Raw genomic sequence first — 17,502 nt, 5'->3', positions numbered from 1 at the left:
ACTCAGCAATAGTGAACTTTGGTGGAACGGTCCCAAGTTTCTATCCAAAGATGAAGTTGATTGGCCTCCAACTAAATTTGAATTAAATTTACCTGAAACAAAGGTTGCATGTAGTGTACAAATTCAACAAAGTGTAATACCATTTCAACATTATTCCAAATTGTCTAAATTACAAAGAGTAACTGCATATGTGTTTCGTTTTATAAAAAATTGTAAAGTTATTCCTTCAGCACGTCAGACTGGTGAACTTACAACCGATGAAGTACAAAATTCGTTAATAATTTTAGCAAAATTGTCCCAAAGAGAATCTTTTCCAAACGACATTCATACTTTAAAAAATACAAATTCATTAAATCGTAAGTCAAATATAGTGTCACTTAACCCTTTTTTAGATAAGGAAGGAGTTCTCCGTGTTGGAGGACGTATTCAAAATGCATCTCATTGTTCATACAGTCAGATTCATCCAATCTTGATCAATTCTAAACATAATTTTACCAAACTTCTTTTCATGCATGAACATAATCGACTACTTCATTGTGGTCCCCAACAATTATTAAGTTCAGTGCGTGAACAATTTTGGCCCACAGGTGGCCGTGTATTAGCTAAAATTACTGTAAACAAATGTATAACTTGTACAAAATTAAAAGCAAAACCATTGCAACAAATAATGGGTAACTTACCTCAATTTAGAGTGACTCCTGCTGCTCCATTTGAGAACTGTGGTGCTGACTTTGCAGGGCCCTTTTCAATCATAAATCGCAAAGGTCGCGGTGCTAAATCATCTAAATGTTATTTATGTTTATTCGTTTGTCTTTCAACGAAGGCAATACACCTAGAGGTCGTTAGTGATTTAACAACTAATGCTTTTATACTTTGTCTCCGTCGGTTTATTTCACGCCGTGGAAAACCCAAATTGATTTGTTGCGACAATGGCAAAAATTTTGTAGGCGCAAAAGGTGAACTGAACAGAATGACCCAAGCCTGTAACCAGTCAGTTAGCGAATTTGCGCGGGAAGAAGGTATCACCTTTAAGTTCATCCCGCCTTATGCCCCGAACTTTGGTGGTATTTGGGAGGCAGGTGTAAAGGCAGCAAAATTCCATTTACAAAGAATTGCTGGTAATACCAATTTAACATTTGAAGAATTATCTACGTTATTTTCCCAAATAGAGGCAATTTTAAACTCGCGTCCTTTGACCCCTTTGTCAGCTGATCCATCGGATCTAAATCCACTTACGCCAGGCCACTTCCTGATTGGACGATCGCTAACGTCGCTTCCCTCACCTGTGACGGAGAGGATTACTCTTAATCGCTACCAGCTTCTAGAACAATTGCGACAACATTTTTGGAAACGTTGGAGTACTGAATACTTATCTGAGCTGCAAAGAAGAGTCAAATGGCAAACTCACAACAAGCAATATAAGGTCGGTGATCTCGTCGTTATCAAGGAAGACAACATGCCACCTATGAAATGGATCGTCGGTCGCATTAAGCAACTGCATCCTGGAGCTGACGGTGTCTGCAGAGTTGTAGATGTCCAAACAACAAAAGGAATTCTACGACGGGCTATAATGAAAATATGCCCATTATTAACCCAAGAAACTATTGAAAGTTAAACTTTCAATGGGGGGGAGTATGTTAATGTTAATATTAAATATTAGTAATAGTAATAATAGTAGTTGCAAACGCGCCATACTCCGAGCCGCCAGTTTGATCTGGTAGGATTATATTATTATGCGACTAATGCGGCGAAGGGGTCTGAAGTGCGGGGAGGATGCGCCTGCACACTGTGCGGGGTGTCGGGGTCACTCGCCCAAAAGTTCTTACAGCGGACGGCCGTCCGTTGTAACCGAAGAGGAAAGTTCCAGAAGTCAAGGTATTCTCATCAACAGAATCTATTCTACTCTCTCCGTACTGGAGGCTATTTTAGAAACATAATTTTAGTTAAAATAATATAATATTGTGCAGGTATGGTCTTTTGAAGTTTGTTATAGCCGTACTGGGTTACTGCGCAGTCTATAAGGAAGTAAAACCCAAAAAGGACAAAGTGGAAGCCCTCGAAAAGGAGTACACGGAAGCCGTGAATTATTTAGCCTCCTTGAACAGAGAGATCGACCGACTGCAAAGAACTTTGGACGGTCTTAACCAGAGATATGATACGGCGATGTTGAGAAGACAAGAGTTGCAAGAGGAGACCGACATAATGATGAGACGGCTGGTGGCTGCCGATAAGCTGATGTCAGGTCTATCCAGTGAACAGAAGCGATGGACGGAGGACTTGAAGGCTCTGCACGTGGAGCAGTCTAGATTGATCGGTAACTGCTTGCTAGCGGCGTCGTTCCTGAGCTACGCCGGGCCGTTCTCCTTCTCCTTTAGGCAAACAATGATATACGAGGACTGGCTCGGGGATGTCAAGGAGCGAGGCATACCTCTCACGGAGCCTTTCACGATTGAAAAGAATTTAACCAATGAAGTGGAGATTAGCGGGTACGATACTTTCCTTCGTTTAAATTTTTTATATCGTCTCTTTCTGATATAGACAGAGAACGTTGTTGTTTATTGTAGCTGGAATTCGGAAGGATTGCCTCCGGACGAGCTGTCAGTGCAGAACGGTATTCTGACAACGCGAGCGTCGCGCTTCCCGCTCTGTATCGACCCGCAGACACAAGCACTCACCTGGATCAAAAGAAAAGAAGCTAAGAACAACCTTAAGGTACATATCTGGAAAAATATTAAGAATTAATCTTTTTTTAATATAAGAAAATATGGGTTTTATGTGAATATTAATTTCAACGCTTTTGAGAATTATTGATGTATTTTCAGGTTCTCTCATTTAACGACCCACAATTCGTGAGGCACTTGGAGATGGCAATTAAATACGGAATACCAGTTTTGTTCCAAGATGTTAATGAATACATAGATCCAGTAGTCGATAATGTTCTTGAGAAAAATATTAAAGGTAAATTGAATTATTTCGAAATGATATAAACAGAATGATGTTTATAATTGCATACGTTTATGATATTGTCAGTGGAGGGCGGGCGTACATTCGTGTTGCTGGGCAGCTCGGAGGTGGATTACGACCCCAATTTCCGACTGTACCTGACCACGAAGCTCGCCAACCCACAGTTCAATCCTGCCGCATACGCTAAGGCAGTCGTCATCAACTACACCGTCACTGTGCAGGTAAATCTATATCAATTCTAAAATTCTATGTTTCTCTTCAATTAAATCTTCAGCATTTATTTGGTTGTATTATCTTGTTCAGCAAACGCTTATAAAGGGTCCTGATACTGTTAATTTCTCTCTTTAGTATATCTACCAAGGGGTAGATATATATGCTCTTCCTTCCCAGATATTCACCAATGTGAACCGTTTTAGTTTGAGTTTAGCAATAACTATTAGCTGTCTAGTTTTGTCAGGACTGTTTGGATTGATAAACAGATTTTTGCAATCAATAAGTCGGCTGATTTTATTTCCATTTTATCCCTTTTTTCCAGGGCTTAGAAGACCAGCTCCTCAGTGTGGTAGTACGCGCAGAAAGATCGGATTTAGAGGAACAGCGAGAAAGTCTCATCATGGAGACGAGTGCCAACAAGAGTCTTCTGTCAGGTCTGGAGGACTCTCTGCTGAGAGAGCTGGCAACGTCGACTGGCAACATGCTGGATAATGTAGAACTAGTCGATACCCTCGAAAATACTAAGGCCAAAGCTGCAGAGGTAACACTGATTCTAGCAAAAAAGGCGTATCGATACGTTTATGAAATACTTGTGAAATGTTTAAAATAGTGACTACATTTTATACATACAAAGTATGATGCTTTCGTTGCAGGTAATGGAGAAATTGGAACTGGCAGAAGTAACAACAAAAGACATTGAGAAACTTCGAGACGGATACAGACCTGTGGCGAAGCGAGGCTCCATTCTCTTCTTTGTGTTATCAGACATGGCAGTCGTCAATTCTATGTACCAGTATTCACTTTCTTCATACCTTGAAGTAAGTTTATTTTTAGCCGACTTCAAAAAGGAGTAGGTTATCTATTACACTGTATTTTTTTATGTGTTTTACAGCGAAGCCCCGCCCCTGATGCTCCGATTTTGATTAAAAAAAATTTAATCTTTATAATTATGGTTATTCTGGAATCGGGTTCGGCCTAAGTAGGGACGGGACATAAACGAAACTATGTCTAATTCATCTCAAATATAAAATGACACTTATTTACTTCAGCCGACACCGAATGCGAAATAACAATAATTATACAATATAGACATGTTAGAAAAAAGAAGAGAACTTTCTTACTTTCGAGGGTTTTCATAACATTATTTTGTTACGACAGTTTTTTATCTTAAACTATCGAATCGGTACTATAAAATATTTTCAGGTGTTTTCGTTTTCGCTTAGAAAAGCCATGCCCAATGTGATTCTCGCGAAACGTTTGAAGAATATCATCGACATGCTCACCAAAAACGTGTACGACTACGGCTGCACCGGTGTGTACTCTGAAACTGTTTTGTTTTTTTTGTCTTTTTATCTTTTATTTTCTAAAGCGACTACAGAAATTTTATATGAAAATAATTCAGGTATATTTGAGCGTCATAAGCTGCTGTATTCTTTCCAAATGAACATAAAATTGGAGCAGAATGAGGGCAACGTAAGTCAGGCTCAACTCGACTTCTTCATCAAGGGCAACGTCGCGTTGGAAAAGGCCGCCACTGTTTGCCCAGCCTCCTGGATACCGTCACAGGTATATATATACCTATGCATTTCGGTTTATTAAATTGAAAAAATGTACGCAAAGGTTTTTTTTTTCGGTTGTACTTATAATTTTGTAGGGATGGCAAGACATAATGAAACTGAGCACAGACTTCTCAGAAGTGTTTGCAATGCTGCCGGACCAAATTCGCACCAAGCTTGAAGATTGGCGAGAGGTACATTATTGTTATTAAGTAAATTTGAAATAGAAGTCAACATATATTAATAAAAGAAATTTCAACTACCCGCAGTGGTTCGACAGCGACACGCCGGAGACGAACGAGATCCCGAATGGTTACCGGGAGCGATTGAAGCCGTTTGAACTGCTGATGCTGCTGCGCTGCTTCCGCGTCGACCGCATCTACCTCGCCCTCACCGACTACATCACCGCCACGCTCGGCGAGGAGTACATCACGCCGCCTGTCATCAGGTGCGGCACCAGTTGTCACCATCACTAACATCATAATTCTACATTTTGCGTAACCTGGTTATACTCTGTCACCTCACATTGAAGAACAAAGATGTTGAAATAAAAATCAATTAAAAAAATATATAGTTGGATCATTATTGTGACAGCCTCGACATGATATTCGAGCAGACGACGCCGTTCACGCCGGTGGTATTCATTCTGAGCCCCGGCTCGGACCCCACGGCCGACCTCATGAAGCTGGCCGACCGCTGCGGCTTCGGCGGCGGCAAGTTTAAGTACCTCTCTCTAGGACAGGGGCAGGAGGGCGTGAGTCAAACTATGTTTTAACATCGATATGTCATGGTTCTTTCTTTCTTTAATGTGGACATGTGGGTATTTTTATAATTATGTACAGGCAGCACTAGCGCTTCTTGAAGGCGCGATATCGCACGGACAATGGCTGATCCTACAGAACTGCCACCTGCTGGTGTCGTTCCTGCGCGAGCTGGAGAAGCAACTGGAGCTGCTGACCAAGCCTCACCCGGAGTACCGGCTCTGGCTCACCACAGACCCCACGCCAACCTTCCCCATTGGCATACTGCAGAGGTCGCTTAAAGGTAATCTGAAGAAGTGGTTACACTGACAATACTTTATTTTAGTTAGGCATGAATTGATATATAGGTCTAGGTAAGTTCACGGCATTGTTTAATGTTTTGTTGACTATCAGTGGTGACAGAGCCCCCTAACGGCTTGAAGTTGAACCTTCGCAACACGTACTTCAAGATGCGACCTCACGCGCTGGAGGAGTGCGCGCATCCACAGTTCAAGAAGCTCGTCTACGTGCTGGCGTTCTTCCACGCTGTCGTACAAGTAAGTCATCTAATCCATAAAGAATTCTATAATTATTTGAAATACTTCATATTAAAGAGAAGCATTGCAATTTAATAACTTAGACAACTTTATTGCACCTCATTAATCATATTCATACAACTTGAATGACATATTATAAAGATTTTATGCTACTACGTCTAGGAGCGCCGCAAATACGACAAGATCGGGTGGAACATATCATACGACTTCAGCGAGTCGGACTTCGTGGTGTGCATGCAGATCCTGCAGTGCTACCTCGACCGCACCACCGGCGTCGTGCCCTGGGCCACGCTCAAGTACCTCTTTGGAGAGGTTAACTCCATAATTAAAAAATAATAATAGATTTTTAATAAAATTTCACACACCATACAATAAACAGAAAGTACAGTTCAATTTAATACCATTTATTGTATAGTTAGTAAGGATTATGCCAAATAGAACATTTTCTGTCCCTCTCGGGTGGCATCATGTAACATGTTGGCAGGTGATGTACGGCGGACGAGTGATAGACGACTTTGACCGGCGTGTGGTGGGCACTTACATGGACGAGTACTTGGGCGAGTTTCTCTTCGACAAGTTCCAGCCCTTCCACTTCTACCACGACGACGTCTTCGACTACTACATACCGCCCGACGGCGAGCGAGAGGAATATATCGGTCAGTAAACGTGTTAGAGACAGGGAATAGTGGTGAAGTTGTTTCACGAAAAATAATCCTTTAAAACCAAACAGTGTTGGCGTTTAGTCTCTATATCTGGAATAAAGTAGTTTAGCGTTTCTAATCACGTAACTTTTTTACTTGTTAAACTTTATTATAAGAAAAATTTTGGCTAATTTTTTTGTTAAATGTTGTTTTTGACTTTTAAAGAGGTTATAATTCAAGTCAGAATTGTTTGCATGTTTCAAGTGAACTCTAGCAAGTGTAGATAACTGACTTAGTATCTACCCAAAAGAAGTTTGATTGAACTCGTGTGTTTCACTTTTTTATCAGAGTTCGTGGACTCGCTGCCGCTGGCGAACACACCGGAGGTGTTCGGGCTGCATCCCAATGCGGAGATCGGATACTTCAGCCAGGCCGTGCGCGACATGTGGTCGCATCTTATCGAGCTGCAGCCGCAGACAAGTCAGTATATTTAATCATTGCATTTCTCAAATAAAACAATTCATATATGGAATCACATTAACATATCTTTTCGACACTCGAAGTATACGAACACGAATTGCAAAACACTTATCACTCTTCAAACTTTAAGCGTTGCCAATAAATAAATAATTTATTTTATAAATTGTTTATTTATTCTTTTTGGAAGCCATATCTTAAATAGTACTTATTATTGCTTTCTGAGACCAACATTTCTGCCTTGTCGTCCCTCGCATTATCTTTGACAAATCTGAGATAATAATATATCTTATACATGGATTTTGGTCTCGGAAACCAACGATTAGTAAACTATACATGAGTTATTTCGGTGCTCTTTTATATATTTAATACTTTTTTTTGTGCTGCCAGTCACAAAGCGAGATTGTAAGTATTGGAATTTATAGATGTAACAATTTTTTTTTTTTGTTATATAAATCTTATTTATAAAATCATTTTCATGCTGCAAGTGAAAAGTGAAGGTAATAGTTATATTTTTAACATTACTTTATATTTATGGAGGCCATTATGATAGTCCTGACTTGATAACACTATTGTAAGAGATTGCTCTTTTTCTCTCCTCTCTCTTACTGTAATGGTATTCTGTGTGCACGTTGCAGGCGAGGGCGGGGGTGCGATGAGCCGCGAAGACTTCATCGACTCCATAGCAGTAGACGTGCTGGCCAAACTGCCGGCGCAGTACGAGGTGTGGCGCGTGCGCAAGCAGTTCGAGATGAACATCACGCCAGCCGTCGTCGTGCTGCTGCAGGAGCTCGAGAGGTTGCCTCATGTGTCTCTATCCTGATATACATTTACAGTCGAGGACGTTTGACGTTTGACGCTCACAACGCTATTTAGTCGGAAACTTGTCAGAATAACATACATGCGTGCTTAATTAAGTATTCTGTCGATCGATAATTAAATGGGAAACAAATTTAATTCTTTGGGTGACCAGGGATTCAGTTCTTTAGTTTGATTACTAGCTGAATGTAGTCATGTTTGTGTTCAGGTTCAACCGTCTGATCAGCAAGATGCACAGCACTCTGTCGCTGCTGCGCAAGGCACTGGCCGGGGAGATCGGCATGGACGCGGTGCTGGACAACGTGGCCTCCAGCCTGTTCAACGGGCAGCTACCGAATGTATGGCGCGCTCTCGCCCCCGCCACCTGCAAGGGTCTCGGCGGCTGGATGGACCACTTCATGGAGCGCACCAAACAATACACTGACTGGGTGAGTATACCTCCCCCCCACAGACATACACACGCCTTACTCGTTGACCATATACAAGTGATTCTGACAGCTTTTAAAACAAAATTATCGATACAACAATAAATAATTAAGCAAAGATAACTACAGTGTACTTGTTGGCCCTAACTATATAATCTGTTGTTTTGTGTGCAGGCGACGATGGAGGAGCCGATAGTGATGTGGCTATCGGGTCTGCACGTGCCGGAGTCGTACCTGATCGCGCACGTGCAGACGACGTGCCGCGCGCGCGTGTGGCCGCTCGACCGCTCCACGCAGTACACGCGCGTCACCAAGTACACCGCCGTGCCCGACATAGAGCAGCGTCCCGACTCCGTTAGTACAACATTCATACTGAACCTTTTGGTGACTATCTCATCTTTTACAAAACTAAATTATCAATTATTTGTGTATAAATAAAGAGGTACCAAAAATCGCGGTTACGATTTTCAGTGCTGGTATTTTTAAGACAGTTGGCACTACACTATCGTTTCAATGAAATTAAAATGTAATGAATTGAAGTTATTTGGTTTGTCGTATTTAATTAATTAATATTTTACTTAATTATATTTAGATCGGAAAATTTTTGTGCAGGGCTGTTACGTTCGCGGGCTGTACCTGGAGGGCGCGCGCTGGGACCTGGAGGACGGCTGCCTGAGACGCTCGCACCCCAAGGTGCTGGTGACGGAGCTGCCCTTCATGCACATCATACCCATTGAGGCGCACAAGGTCAAGCTGCAGGTGAGCACTGAGCACTTAACACATGCTGTGACATTCACCTGACGAGTTCACTTTCATACGAAAAATATATGGAGGCATGGAATGTGTCAAATTCATAAAAGGTTTTCTTGAAATACTTAATGTTAAGCAAACTATCAAGTACTATTTGTCTTTAAGATGAGTTCACTTGACCGCGTTGACTTCTTCAAAAAAAATGACCTTGTATAATTTAACACTAATGTAAATAAAACGTTTCGGTTACCTGAGTCACGAAATGCAGTATTTATTAACACACAAGAAGTATTTACTTAGCTATTACTATCAATAAAATTCAAAAGTAAGCTTAATATTGCAGAACACACTGCGCACACCGGTGTATACAACCTCGCAGCGACGTAACGCTATGGGTGTGGGTCTGGTATTTGAGTCGGACCTGTGGACCGCTGAGCACATTAGCCACTGGGTGCTGCAGGGTGTCTGCCTCATCATGAACACTGACTGAACAGTTACACATAGCTACAAAAGTTCACTGCGGCCGGAACGATATCCGCGTAGTGTCAACACGCGCGTCGTAAACGCGTGCATGACGAGTTAAAACGCATAGACGACAGTTTAATAACAAAGAAAAACTATATTCCAACAAAAACGATACATACTTCATTGTACCATCCGTTAGCTTAAAAATGTGATGAAATGATAATATCGAGGGGTGAAAGGCTATTTCACCTAAGGCTTTTACCTAAGGCTTTTCACCCCTCGATATGTAAAATATCTTTAAGTTTTGTTATTTGTAAGTCACTACTTGTCTTGTTAATGTCCATATAAAGAAATGTAGTTATTTATTTCTGCAAAAAGAATAACAAAGACAACAACCGTTAGTCAATACAGTATTGTCAATACTACCAACTTAACAACTAATATTTGTTGATAAATTTATTAATTGTATATTCATAGAGATGAAATAAAGACTGATTTTTGTATTACATGTTTTATTTTGTTTCTTCATAATTTTTCTGTAAATTTTAGTTGTTCAAATCTGTTTATTTGCCTTTACTTGTGGCAAGCATAGATTATAGAAAGATGTACTCAAAAAGTCATTCAATGGCTGCCATTTCACCCAGTCTTTGTTCTTCAGGAATTCCTTTGACTGCTCTTTTCCAAAATAATGTGGATCCTGTTATAAAATTATTTTGTATATTATGAATAAACTCCTACTGGACTGGTCTCAAAAATTATTTTGCCATTAGATACAAACACTATTACTGAGTAACATAGGCTAAATTTATTACTAAATTTTTAAAATTCTATGTGGACATAGTTGTGGAAAAGCTGTCATACTAATATAAATTCGAATGTTTCGATGGATGGATCTTTGTTAGAAGGTATCTCCAGAACGGCCCAACAGATCTTCATAAAATTTGGCACAGTTGTAGAACATAGTCTGGAAGAACACAGGCTAGTTATTAAGTTTTTTTTTAATTCTGCGCAGACAGAGTCGCGGGCGACAGCTAGTAATTTTAAAAACTGAAAATATAATTTATATTCTAAATGATGGAATGTGATCACTCTTGGTAAATAAATCTATTGATTTTTTACTCTCCAAAAGTATCAATTCATCCAAACATCACCTAAACCAGTCTAAATAAATAAAATAATGGTAATATTACCACTATTAAAAGGCTGCTGTTTCTTTCAGAGACTTTCACTCCCATGACACCTTTCGATGAACAGTCTACATCTCCTCCCATCATAATAGGACTCCCAAAAGTAGTAAAATGAACCTTCAAAATATCTGTTATTTTTTCCAGTTCATCGCCTTTATTAACATGAACAATTTTGCATGGAACATCATACAGCTTGTCAATAACAAGACAGACCTAAAAATAATAGTTTTTCATAGAGCTAAATAATTTATTTCTTATTTTCATTTAACTTTTTAGCACATTTCGGCAAAACAATATAATGGAGACAATTTAGCCGTTTATGTATTTCTTTAAAATAAATCTAAATTTACCTCAAAACTACCAATCCATTGTCTCGATCCCAAAAAGCTTTTAGGTTTATCTTCTAATTCAACTAGGATTTCTTGAATTTCTTTTATAGATGGTACTGTATTTATATTCTTATAGTTTAGATTTAGCCAGGAACATAGTGTTTGTAATGTTCTGTACCCACATCCCCAGCCCTAAAATAATATAATTCCATCATTTTAATCAAACCTAACCTCACTTACTTCCTTCATTTCCGTGTAAAAGTTAGCTTGAATTGAATAGTCAAATTTTAGGTTACCCTATCGTCAAAACCGTCACAACCATAATGATAATATTGGTAATTGCCTTGCACTAAATAACAGTTCTTATCCGATTCCCTGGACAAAACATTATGAACATTTGTCAATAAATTTGTTGTCATTTTTGTCGACATTTGACGTTGACTTCTCGACACTAAGTTTTAAAAAGCAAAGGAAGTTAACAATCGGTCCGGCTTTATAATTTTAGGGTTTTTAGTTTAATCTGAATTTATGTTACTTTAATTATGTTAATCCTTAAAGATAATCTTTGTTTTATCATTGAATTTAAATGAATCGAAATACTTGAACGAAAAAGGGTGGATCACACACATTTCATTGTACATGTGTTTCGTAAGTGGTAAATTTCCCTCTTCTTATTTTCTAGCCTTATTAGAAGGATAAGATCCGATACAAACGATTGGCGATGGCGCGGACAGTAAATATTAAATTAGGATGAAAGTAAATATAAATTAAGTTCATTCGTGCTCAGTCATTCTAGCTTGTTAACGTCATCATCCATAGAATATTAAATTTAAAGCTGATTACATTGAGCATTATATAATCCGGTTCTAGATACAAAAATGTGATTTATTGATTACCGTAAAAAAACTACTTGAGTTCGGGTCAAGATTTAATGTCTTAAATATGCACACACTGCACAACTATTTTAAGATGTTTAAAGTGAGAATATTTAAATGTCAACTGGTTTTCCTGCAGATCGCGAGTCGTAAATCATCTTAGCATTTATTAAATCGTTTATCACTAAAGGTTTAATAGTACTAATATTTTATTATTGGATTGTACTTACTTAAGTTACCTTCATGTTTATGTCTCAAACTATAAAGCCCTACAATACTAAATGTGCAGAAAAAAGAAACTAGCGAAAACTGAAAACGTAAAATTAATGTAATACATGGACAGACAAAAAATTTATTGACGTTAAAAGATTAAAAAAAAACTATATTTTGGTATACAAACCGATAAAACTTCGTATCATATGTTACGTAATTAACAAAATATTCCTGTTTGTCCAACTGTTGTATAACAATAAATTTCTCAGAAGTTTTCGATGCCACTATTGAGATAAAAATTGTTATAAATTCAACTATCACAAAGTTATGACTTCACACGTATACACACAATTACAAAACAACTTAAGTCCCTACATTGTTATGTAATTTTATTTTGGGTTGTAAAGTTTGCGTTTGCTCGTTAATTAATTCAATATTTAAGATAACAATTCGAAGATGACTTTGTTTGAGCAATACTATGCTGAATCCCGGATACAGCTTGAATAATTATAGGTATTCGTACTCTCAATGACTCAATCATAGTAAACAGAATTTTATTTTATATTAATATTTTACTAATTCTGTTTACTATGATTGATTAAAAATTATTATTTGAAATAAATAATAATTTTCTAGTAACAAACATACATTACAAATATATCGTCCAAATAAATTCACCTATTACTAAGGGTTTTCGTTACCGAAACATTACTACTTATTATTTTTTGTTCGGATAAAATGAGTATATAATGTTTCGTAACAATAACTTAAATACAATTAGACAGTCCTTAATTAGAGCATGTTTTTAGTTAATAATATTGTTTATGTAGCATTAATTGTACTTCACGTAAACAAATATTATCTACTGCCAAATACATGGAAAATGATCGTCTGTTAATTTAGCAGTAATTGAACAGGAAAAATAATATTATTTGTTTGAGATATTTAATCATTACTTACCTAATATTGACCTTGAACTGAGGCGGGACGCGGGCGGAGCGGGGCGGAGGGGTTTGCAGCTTTATAAAAGACATCGTTCAAAATAAAACACATATAATTTGTGATCAGATTTCATCCAGTACTGCATTTTTTTTAATTATCCAAAATGAAAACCGCTTTGGTACGTACATTAATTTTTTTACCGATTATTTTTAAACGGTTTTATTAATACCGTGCTTCAAATTTATTTTTTTCAGACAAGTTGATTTTGTGAAATACATGAGATTTTTCTATAGATTTTTTTTCATATTTTCCAATGTTTGGTTTATTTTTTTATTATAAAAATATTTCGTATTATACAAATGAAATATAAACGTATGAAAAATATTAAATAACGCACTTAATGTCCTAATTTTTAATTCGTAATTTTTACTCACTAATCTACAATTTACTAAATTTATTTAAATTATTTTCGTTAGTATTAATTATTATAGTTGAATTAAGAAAAAGACTTCATGGTTAGTTTTGTATGTGAAACTGAAAAATCAAAGAGCGAATTTTCATATTGCTTTCACAAATAAAATTAGAGATTGGTTATGAGAGGTTTAAGATTAATTGAATAAGGTCTTGTCTGGAATATGAAATCATCTCCGGCGATTTCTGACCGAGTAGATGCGTAGGTCACACACACATACAAGTAGTTACTTGTATGAAACATTTGCAATCAATTTTACCGCGAATTTCCAATTCCGAAATATCTGTCGAAACATAGATAATAAATATAGATACACAAAAATTAAAAGTTTAAAGGCCTCCGGAGTAATTTACAATATAGGTAATATTTACCTATACGTAAAATTGTATATCACCTCTTTTTCTTTTTGTTTGTTATTTATTTCTTAATTTTTAGTCAAGTTTAATAATGTTACAGTTAATTAATCGTGACATTTAACAAATTATTGTAACAACAAACAAAACACAGTATTGTGCTTGTAAAAAATGTTTGGATTATTATTAATTTTTTTTTTAAGAAATGGCAATAATTTAACAAATAGTTTAGCATATTTAACCTTTCCTAACACTGCATTTTCCCGAAATTGGAAAAAAATCAATATACTAGTATACATTTCTTAGATTTGCAAAGAATGACAACATGGTTTTATAAAGTATGTTGGTTTTATAAAGGTGTTTCGTCATTGAAAACTGACGGTAAAAAAAAAATTGTAGATAACACTATTCTGTAATGAAACATCACGGTATTTGATCAGTTATTTAAATAAAGACAAAAACGAGAACACAAGCACCTTCATGATTGTTGACAGACCTTTTTAGTGAGGTTATCTAAACATATTAAGACTACATCTAACTATAATTAACTTTTGTTTATTTTTACTGATTTCTTAGGTTGACCCAGACTGACCTCATAACGGAACGAAATAATTTTATCTAAGTGATAACACTATAACTTACTTGTAACCTCCTTATCTTTTGTTTTCACGTACGAATATATTCAATCGGTACAGATATAAAAAAATAACAGATTAAAAAACTTTTTTTTTTTCAGATCGTTTTATTGGCTTTGGTTGCCATTGCCGCAGCCCAAGGTATTTAATTTTACGAAGACATTTCATTCCTATTCTTTAGAATTTATAATATAAAAAGTACATAACAAACATATATTCAAATGTTTTACCTATATTACCATTATTTAACAATAATAATATAAATAAAACCTTCGATAAAATTGCTTCATAAAAAGATGTTAAAGAGAAAAATGTTTTGATACACAATGTTCAATATTTAACACATTTATTTATTCACATTCTGATGACATTCACACACATTTCTTTTATTTGCAGTTCATGTCGTGGATCATAATCCGTCAGAAGGTACATAGTTACATACTTATAGTTACATATGTTGTAGTCTTAGTTGTATATAATTATAGGTACATTTACTTACATAGAAAAACAAATACATAATAACAACGATTTAATACAAAAAAAAATTGTTCATTCGAAAAATATTGTAATTCAATTCTTTCCTAATTAAATCAAAATTTTTATACTGTGACAATATTTTGTATTTAACTAGACATTTAATAGTGTTTTCTTAAATATATTTCTTCTTTTTGTTCTGTCTATTACACAAACATTCTCTCATTTACAGTCCACGTGGTCGACCGTAACCCCTACGAAGGTATTTAATCGTAATTTACACGTACTTCTTTTTTTTCTTTTTCATAAAATGCATAATAGTTTCCTTTTTATTCCAGTACACGTTGTAGATCGCAATCCATCAGAAGGTTCGTAATTAATTAAGCAATATTCGTAAAACATACTACATTTATAGTTTATTAAAAAATAATAAACAAATTTCTTAAAACTAAATGAAAGATATATTTTTTTGCAGTACATGTGGTCGACAATAACCCTAGTGAAGGTATACTTAAATTTTTTTGAATAAATCAAATAAAGACACCATAATAATTACAAACTGTAAAATCTAAATTTTAATATTTTTTACAGTTCACGTGGTAGATCACGACCCTTCGCAAGGTTCGTAACTAAACAAATAAAATATATAAATGAATAAAGTTATATTTTTTACACTAAAAGATACTATAAATTTAAAACAAAAATTAATAAACTAAAGGTAAAACGTGGTTTAAAAATAAAACTATTTGCTTTCAGTGCATTTTGTGGATCACAATCCGTCAGGTATGTTTGACAAGTTGTTGTTAGTACACAATTAGAGAATGTAGAGTATCACGATGAAACATGCACATATCTGCGAAGAAATTCAAAGATGTGTGTAAAGAGTAAAGACAACCAACCCGCACTAGGTCAGCGTGGTTGTCTATGGTTGCCTATGTCCATGTATGTAGTGAGCCCATAATGATCATGACAATATTCGTTGAATTACTAAAAAAAAAATGTAATTTCTAGACAATTTACCGGTCCAAACGAAATCAAACCTCAAACATCTTTAATCTCTTCAACCAAACAAGCAAATGATTTGAAAATATGTTTGTTTTATGTACTTACTTATAATATCTATTACTTCTATAATTAATATTCTAATAAAAATCTAAATAACTCTTCGCTTAACATTGTTGGGCTTTTAATATTCACATTAATATTATTTTCAGATGGACTCAACAACCCCGATGGCTGTAAGTATGCTTTTGTACAAAAAATATTTATTTGAGTTACTTCTTCATAAAATTAATCATTCAGTACGAAGAAAGATTTGCCGCTTACTTACTTACAGGCGCCTCTTAAATCTTACGTCTTTCTTCGACTTTCATATTTTTTCAGTAGTTAGAGAATGTAATAAGTTAGGTAATGGATTCAATAATTTTTAAATTATTATTTTTGTTTAATTTTTCAGTCGTCGTTGACCAAGGTTTCTACAGACCAAGCAACCGTAAGTAACTACATATACTGTAAAATAACAATAATGAACCTACTACGTTTAGAACGGATTGAACAAGTTGACATTATGTAGTTTGTAAATTAACTTTATAGACAACGCTGACAAACGTTTTATCTTTTCAGTATAAGAAAAATTGGATAATTATTATTTATTTTTATATTATTAATATTCCTTTATTTACATACTTTAAATATAACAATATATATTATATAAAAACATAATTAGTATCATTGTAATAAATTAATATTGAAGTAATAATATTTTTGTCCTTAATTTTCCAGCTCCCAACGGTGGCTATGAACAAATAAGTAAGTTTATCTATTCATCTTATTCTCAGTATACTTCATAGTCATGTTTTACAACAAGCTGTTATATAAAATGTTTAACTTATTTTTGTTTTTTGTTTTTTAGGCAATGGACCAGCATACGTTGACTTCGGAAACCGCCCGTCCGCTGGCAAACATTGTAAGTTCGATGATATGCATATAAAAACTATATTCTATTTTTAATTATCATTCTAGAGATATCTTTTCGTACGGTGTGTCGATATCCGTAGACAAATTGAAGGGAGCGAGCTTTCTTAATATCTAATTATCCTTAGGTATTTCTCAATACCTTATTATATGTTTTCAGACGACAACCCCAACCTTCGCGGAGGAAAGTAGACAACCTCGAGCCTTACGCACTATAACATCTTCAAAATATAAATAAGTTAAAGAAATATTTTTTTACAATGTTAAATAACTTACCAGTTACTGTAAAACTCCGTTACTTTGTTATAAAACATTAAAACGATTTACTTATTTCCTGTGTATTATTTACAACCTAGATCAAATATAAAAGTAAAAGAGAATATGAATAAAGGTTCGAAAGGTGGAACTTTGAAAAAGAAACTTCTTACCATCGGGATTTAA

At 35.7% G+C, this 17,502-nt stretch overlaps 3 protein-coding genes across 6 annotated transcripts in view; 2 read left to right on the top strand and 1 right to left on the bottom strand.

Annotated features, from left to right (window-relative positions):
- LOC106711143 (dynein axonemal heavy chain 10) overlaps positions 1–9,715 on the top strand; it is a 41,056-nt gene extending 31,341 nt beyond the window's left edge. The window contains exons 60-80 of the mRNA XM_045681658.1: positions 1,968–2,486; positions 2,565–2,712; positions 2,823–2,958; positions 3,031–3,185; positions 3,500–3,718; positions 3,831–3,995; positions 4,381–4,489; positions 4,580–4,743; positions 4,832–4,927; positions 5,003–5,181; positions 5,328–5,487; positions 5,576–5,777; positions 5,888–6,030; positions 6,193–6,342; positions 6,515–6,686; positions 7,020–7,151; positions 7,787–7,946; positions 8,176–8,395; positions 8,567–8,746; positions 9,005–9,151; positions 9,486–9,715. Of these exons, the coding sequence (XP_045537614.1) occupies positions 1,968–2,486; positions 2,565–2,712; positions 2,823–2,958; positions 3,031–3,185; positions 3,500–3,718; positions 3,831–3,995; positions 4,381–4,489; positions 4,580–4,743; positions 4,832–4,927; positions 5,003–5,181; positions 5,328–5,487; positions 5,576–5,777; positions 5,888–6,030; positions 6,193–6,342; positions 6,515–6,686; positions 7,020–7,151; positions 7,787–7,946; positions 8,176–8,395; positions 8,567–8,746; positions 9,005–9,151; positions 9,486–9,632 (3,703 nt within the window). The 3' untranslated portion in view covers positions 9,633–9,715. The remainder of the gene's footprint in view (positions 1–1,967; positions 2,487–2,564; positions 2,713–2,822; positions 2,959–3,030; positions 3,186–3,499; positions 3,719–3,830; positions 3,996–4,380; positions 4,490–4,579; positions 4,744–4,831; positions 4,928–5,002; positions 5,182–5,327; positions 5,488–5,575; positions 5,778–5,887; positions 6,031–6,192; positions 6,343–6,514; positions 6,687–7,019; positions 7,152–7,786; positions 7,947–8,175; positions 8,396–8,566; positions 8,747–9,004; positions 9,152–9,485) is intronic.
- A 406-nt stretch (positions 9,716–10,121) lies between these two features.
- Positions 10,122–11,564, bottom strand: LOC106711142 (probable Ufm1-specific protease). The gene is made up of 4 exons (XM_014503378.2): positions 11,420–11,564; positions 11,145–11,315; positions 10,798–11,007; positions 10,122–10,304 (listed from the first exon to the last, which is right to left on the bottom strand). Exons 1-4 carry the CDS (start codon positions 11,552–11,554, stop codon positions 10,161–10,163), a joined length of 660 nt encoding a protein of 219 aa, XP_014358864.2. The 5' UTR covers positions 11,555–11,564; the 3' UTR covers positions 10,122–10,160.
- Positions 11,565–13,235: 1,671 nt separating this feature from the next.
- On the top strand, positions 13,236–17,300 carry LOC106711157. Of its 4 annotated transcripts, XM_014503394.2 has the most exons (13): positions 13,236–13,331; positions 14,715–14,754; positions 15,010–15,039; positions 15,320–15,349; positions 15,426–15,455; positions 15,563–15,592; positions 15,679–15,708; positions 15,844–15,870; positions 16,302–16,325; positions 16,544–16,579; positions 16,870–16,896; positions 17,000–17,053; positions 17,222–17,300. In XM_014503394.2, exons 1-13 carry the CDS (start codon positions 13,317–13,319, stop codon positions 17,251–17,253), a joined length of 405 nt encoding a protein of 134 aa, XP_014358880.2. In that variant the 5' UTR covers positions 13,236–13,316; the 3' UTR covers positions 17,254–17,300. The 4 variants fall into 4 exon arrangements, with proteins under 4 accessions (XP_014358880.2, XP_014358882.2, XP_014358881.2 ...); XM_014503396.2 differs by lacking the exon at positions 15,010–15,039; XM_014503395.2 differs by lacking the exon at positions 15,320–15,349.
- The last annotated feature ends 202 nt before the right edge of the window (positions 17,301–17,502 follow it).

This window comes from Papilio machaon, chromosome 16 (assembly GCF_912999745.1).
Source record: "Papilio machaon chromosome 16, ilPapMach1.1, whole genome shotgun sequence".
Classification (NCBI taxonomy): Eukaryota; Metazoa; Arthropoda; class Insecta; order Lepidoptera; family Papilionidae; genus Papilio; species Papilio machaon.
This window is presented reverse-complemented; position numbering and strand designations above follow the sequence as displayed.

Coding starts and splice junctions, on each gene's coding strand:
- LOC106711142 (XM_014503378.2), bottom strand. CDS start 11,554: ATGTCGACAAAAATGACAACAAATTTATTGACAAATGTTCATAATGTT. Junction 11,316..11,419: donor GTGACGGTTTTGACGATAGG/GTAACCTAAAAT, acceptor ATATTATTTTAG/GGCTGGGGATGTGGGTACAG. Junction 10,305..10,797: donor ACAGCAGCCTTTTAATAGTG/GTAATATTACCA, acceptor ATTTTATAACAG/GATCCACATTATTTTGGAAA.
- LOC106711157 (XM_014503394.2), top strand. Junction 15,040..15,319: donor GGATCATAATCCGTCAGAAG/GTACATAGTTAC, acceptor TCTCATTTACAG/TCCACGTGGTCGACCGTAAC. Junction 15,709..15,843: donor AGATCACGACCCTTCGCAAG/GTTCGTAACTAA, acceptor ATTTGCTTTCAG/TGCATTTTGTGGATCACAAT.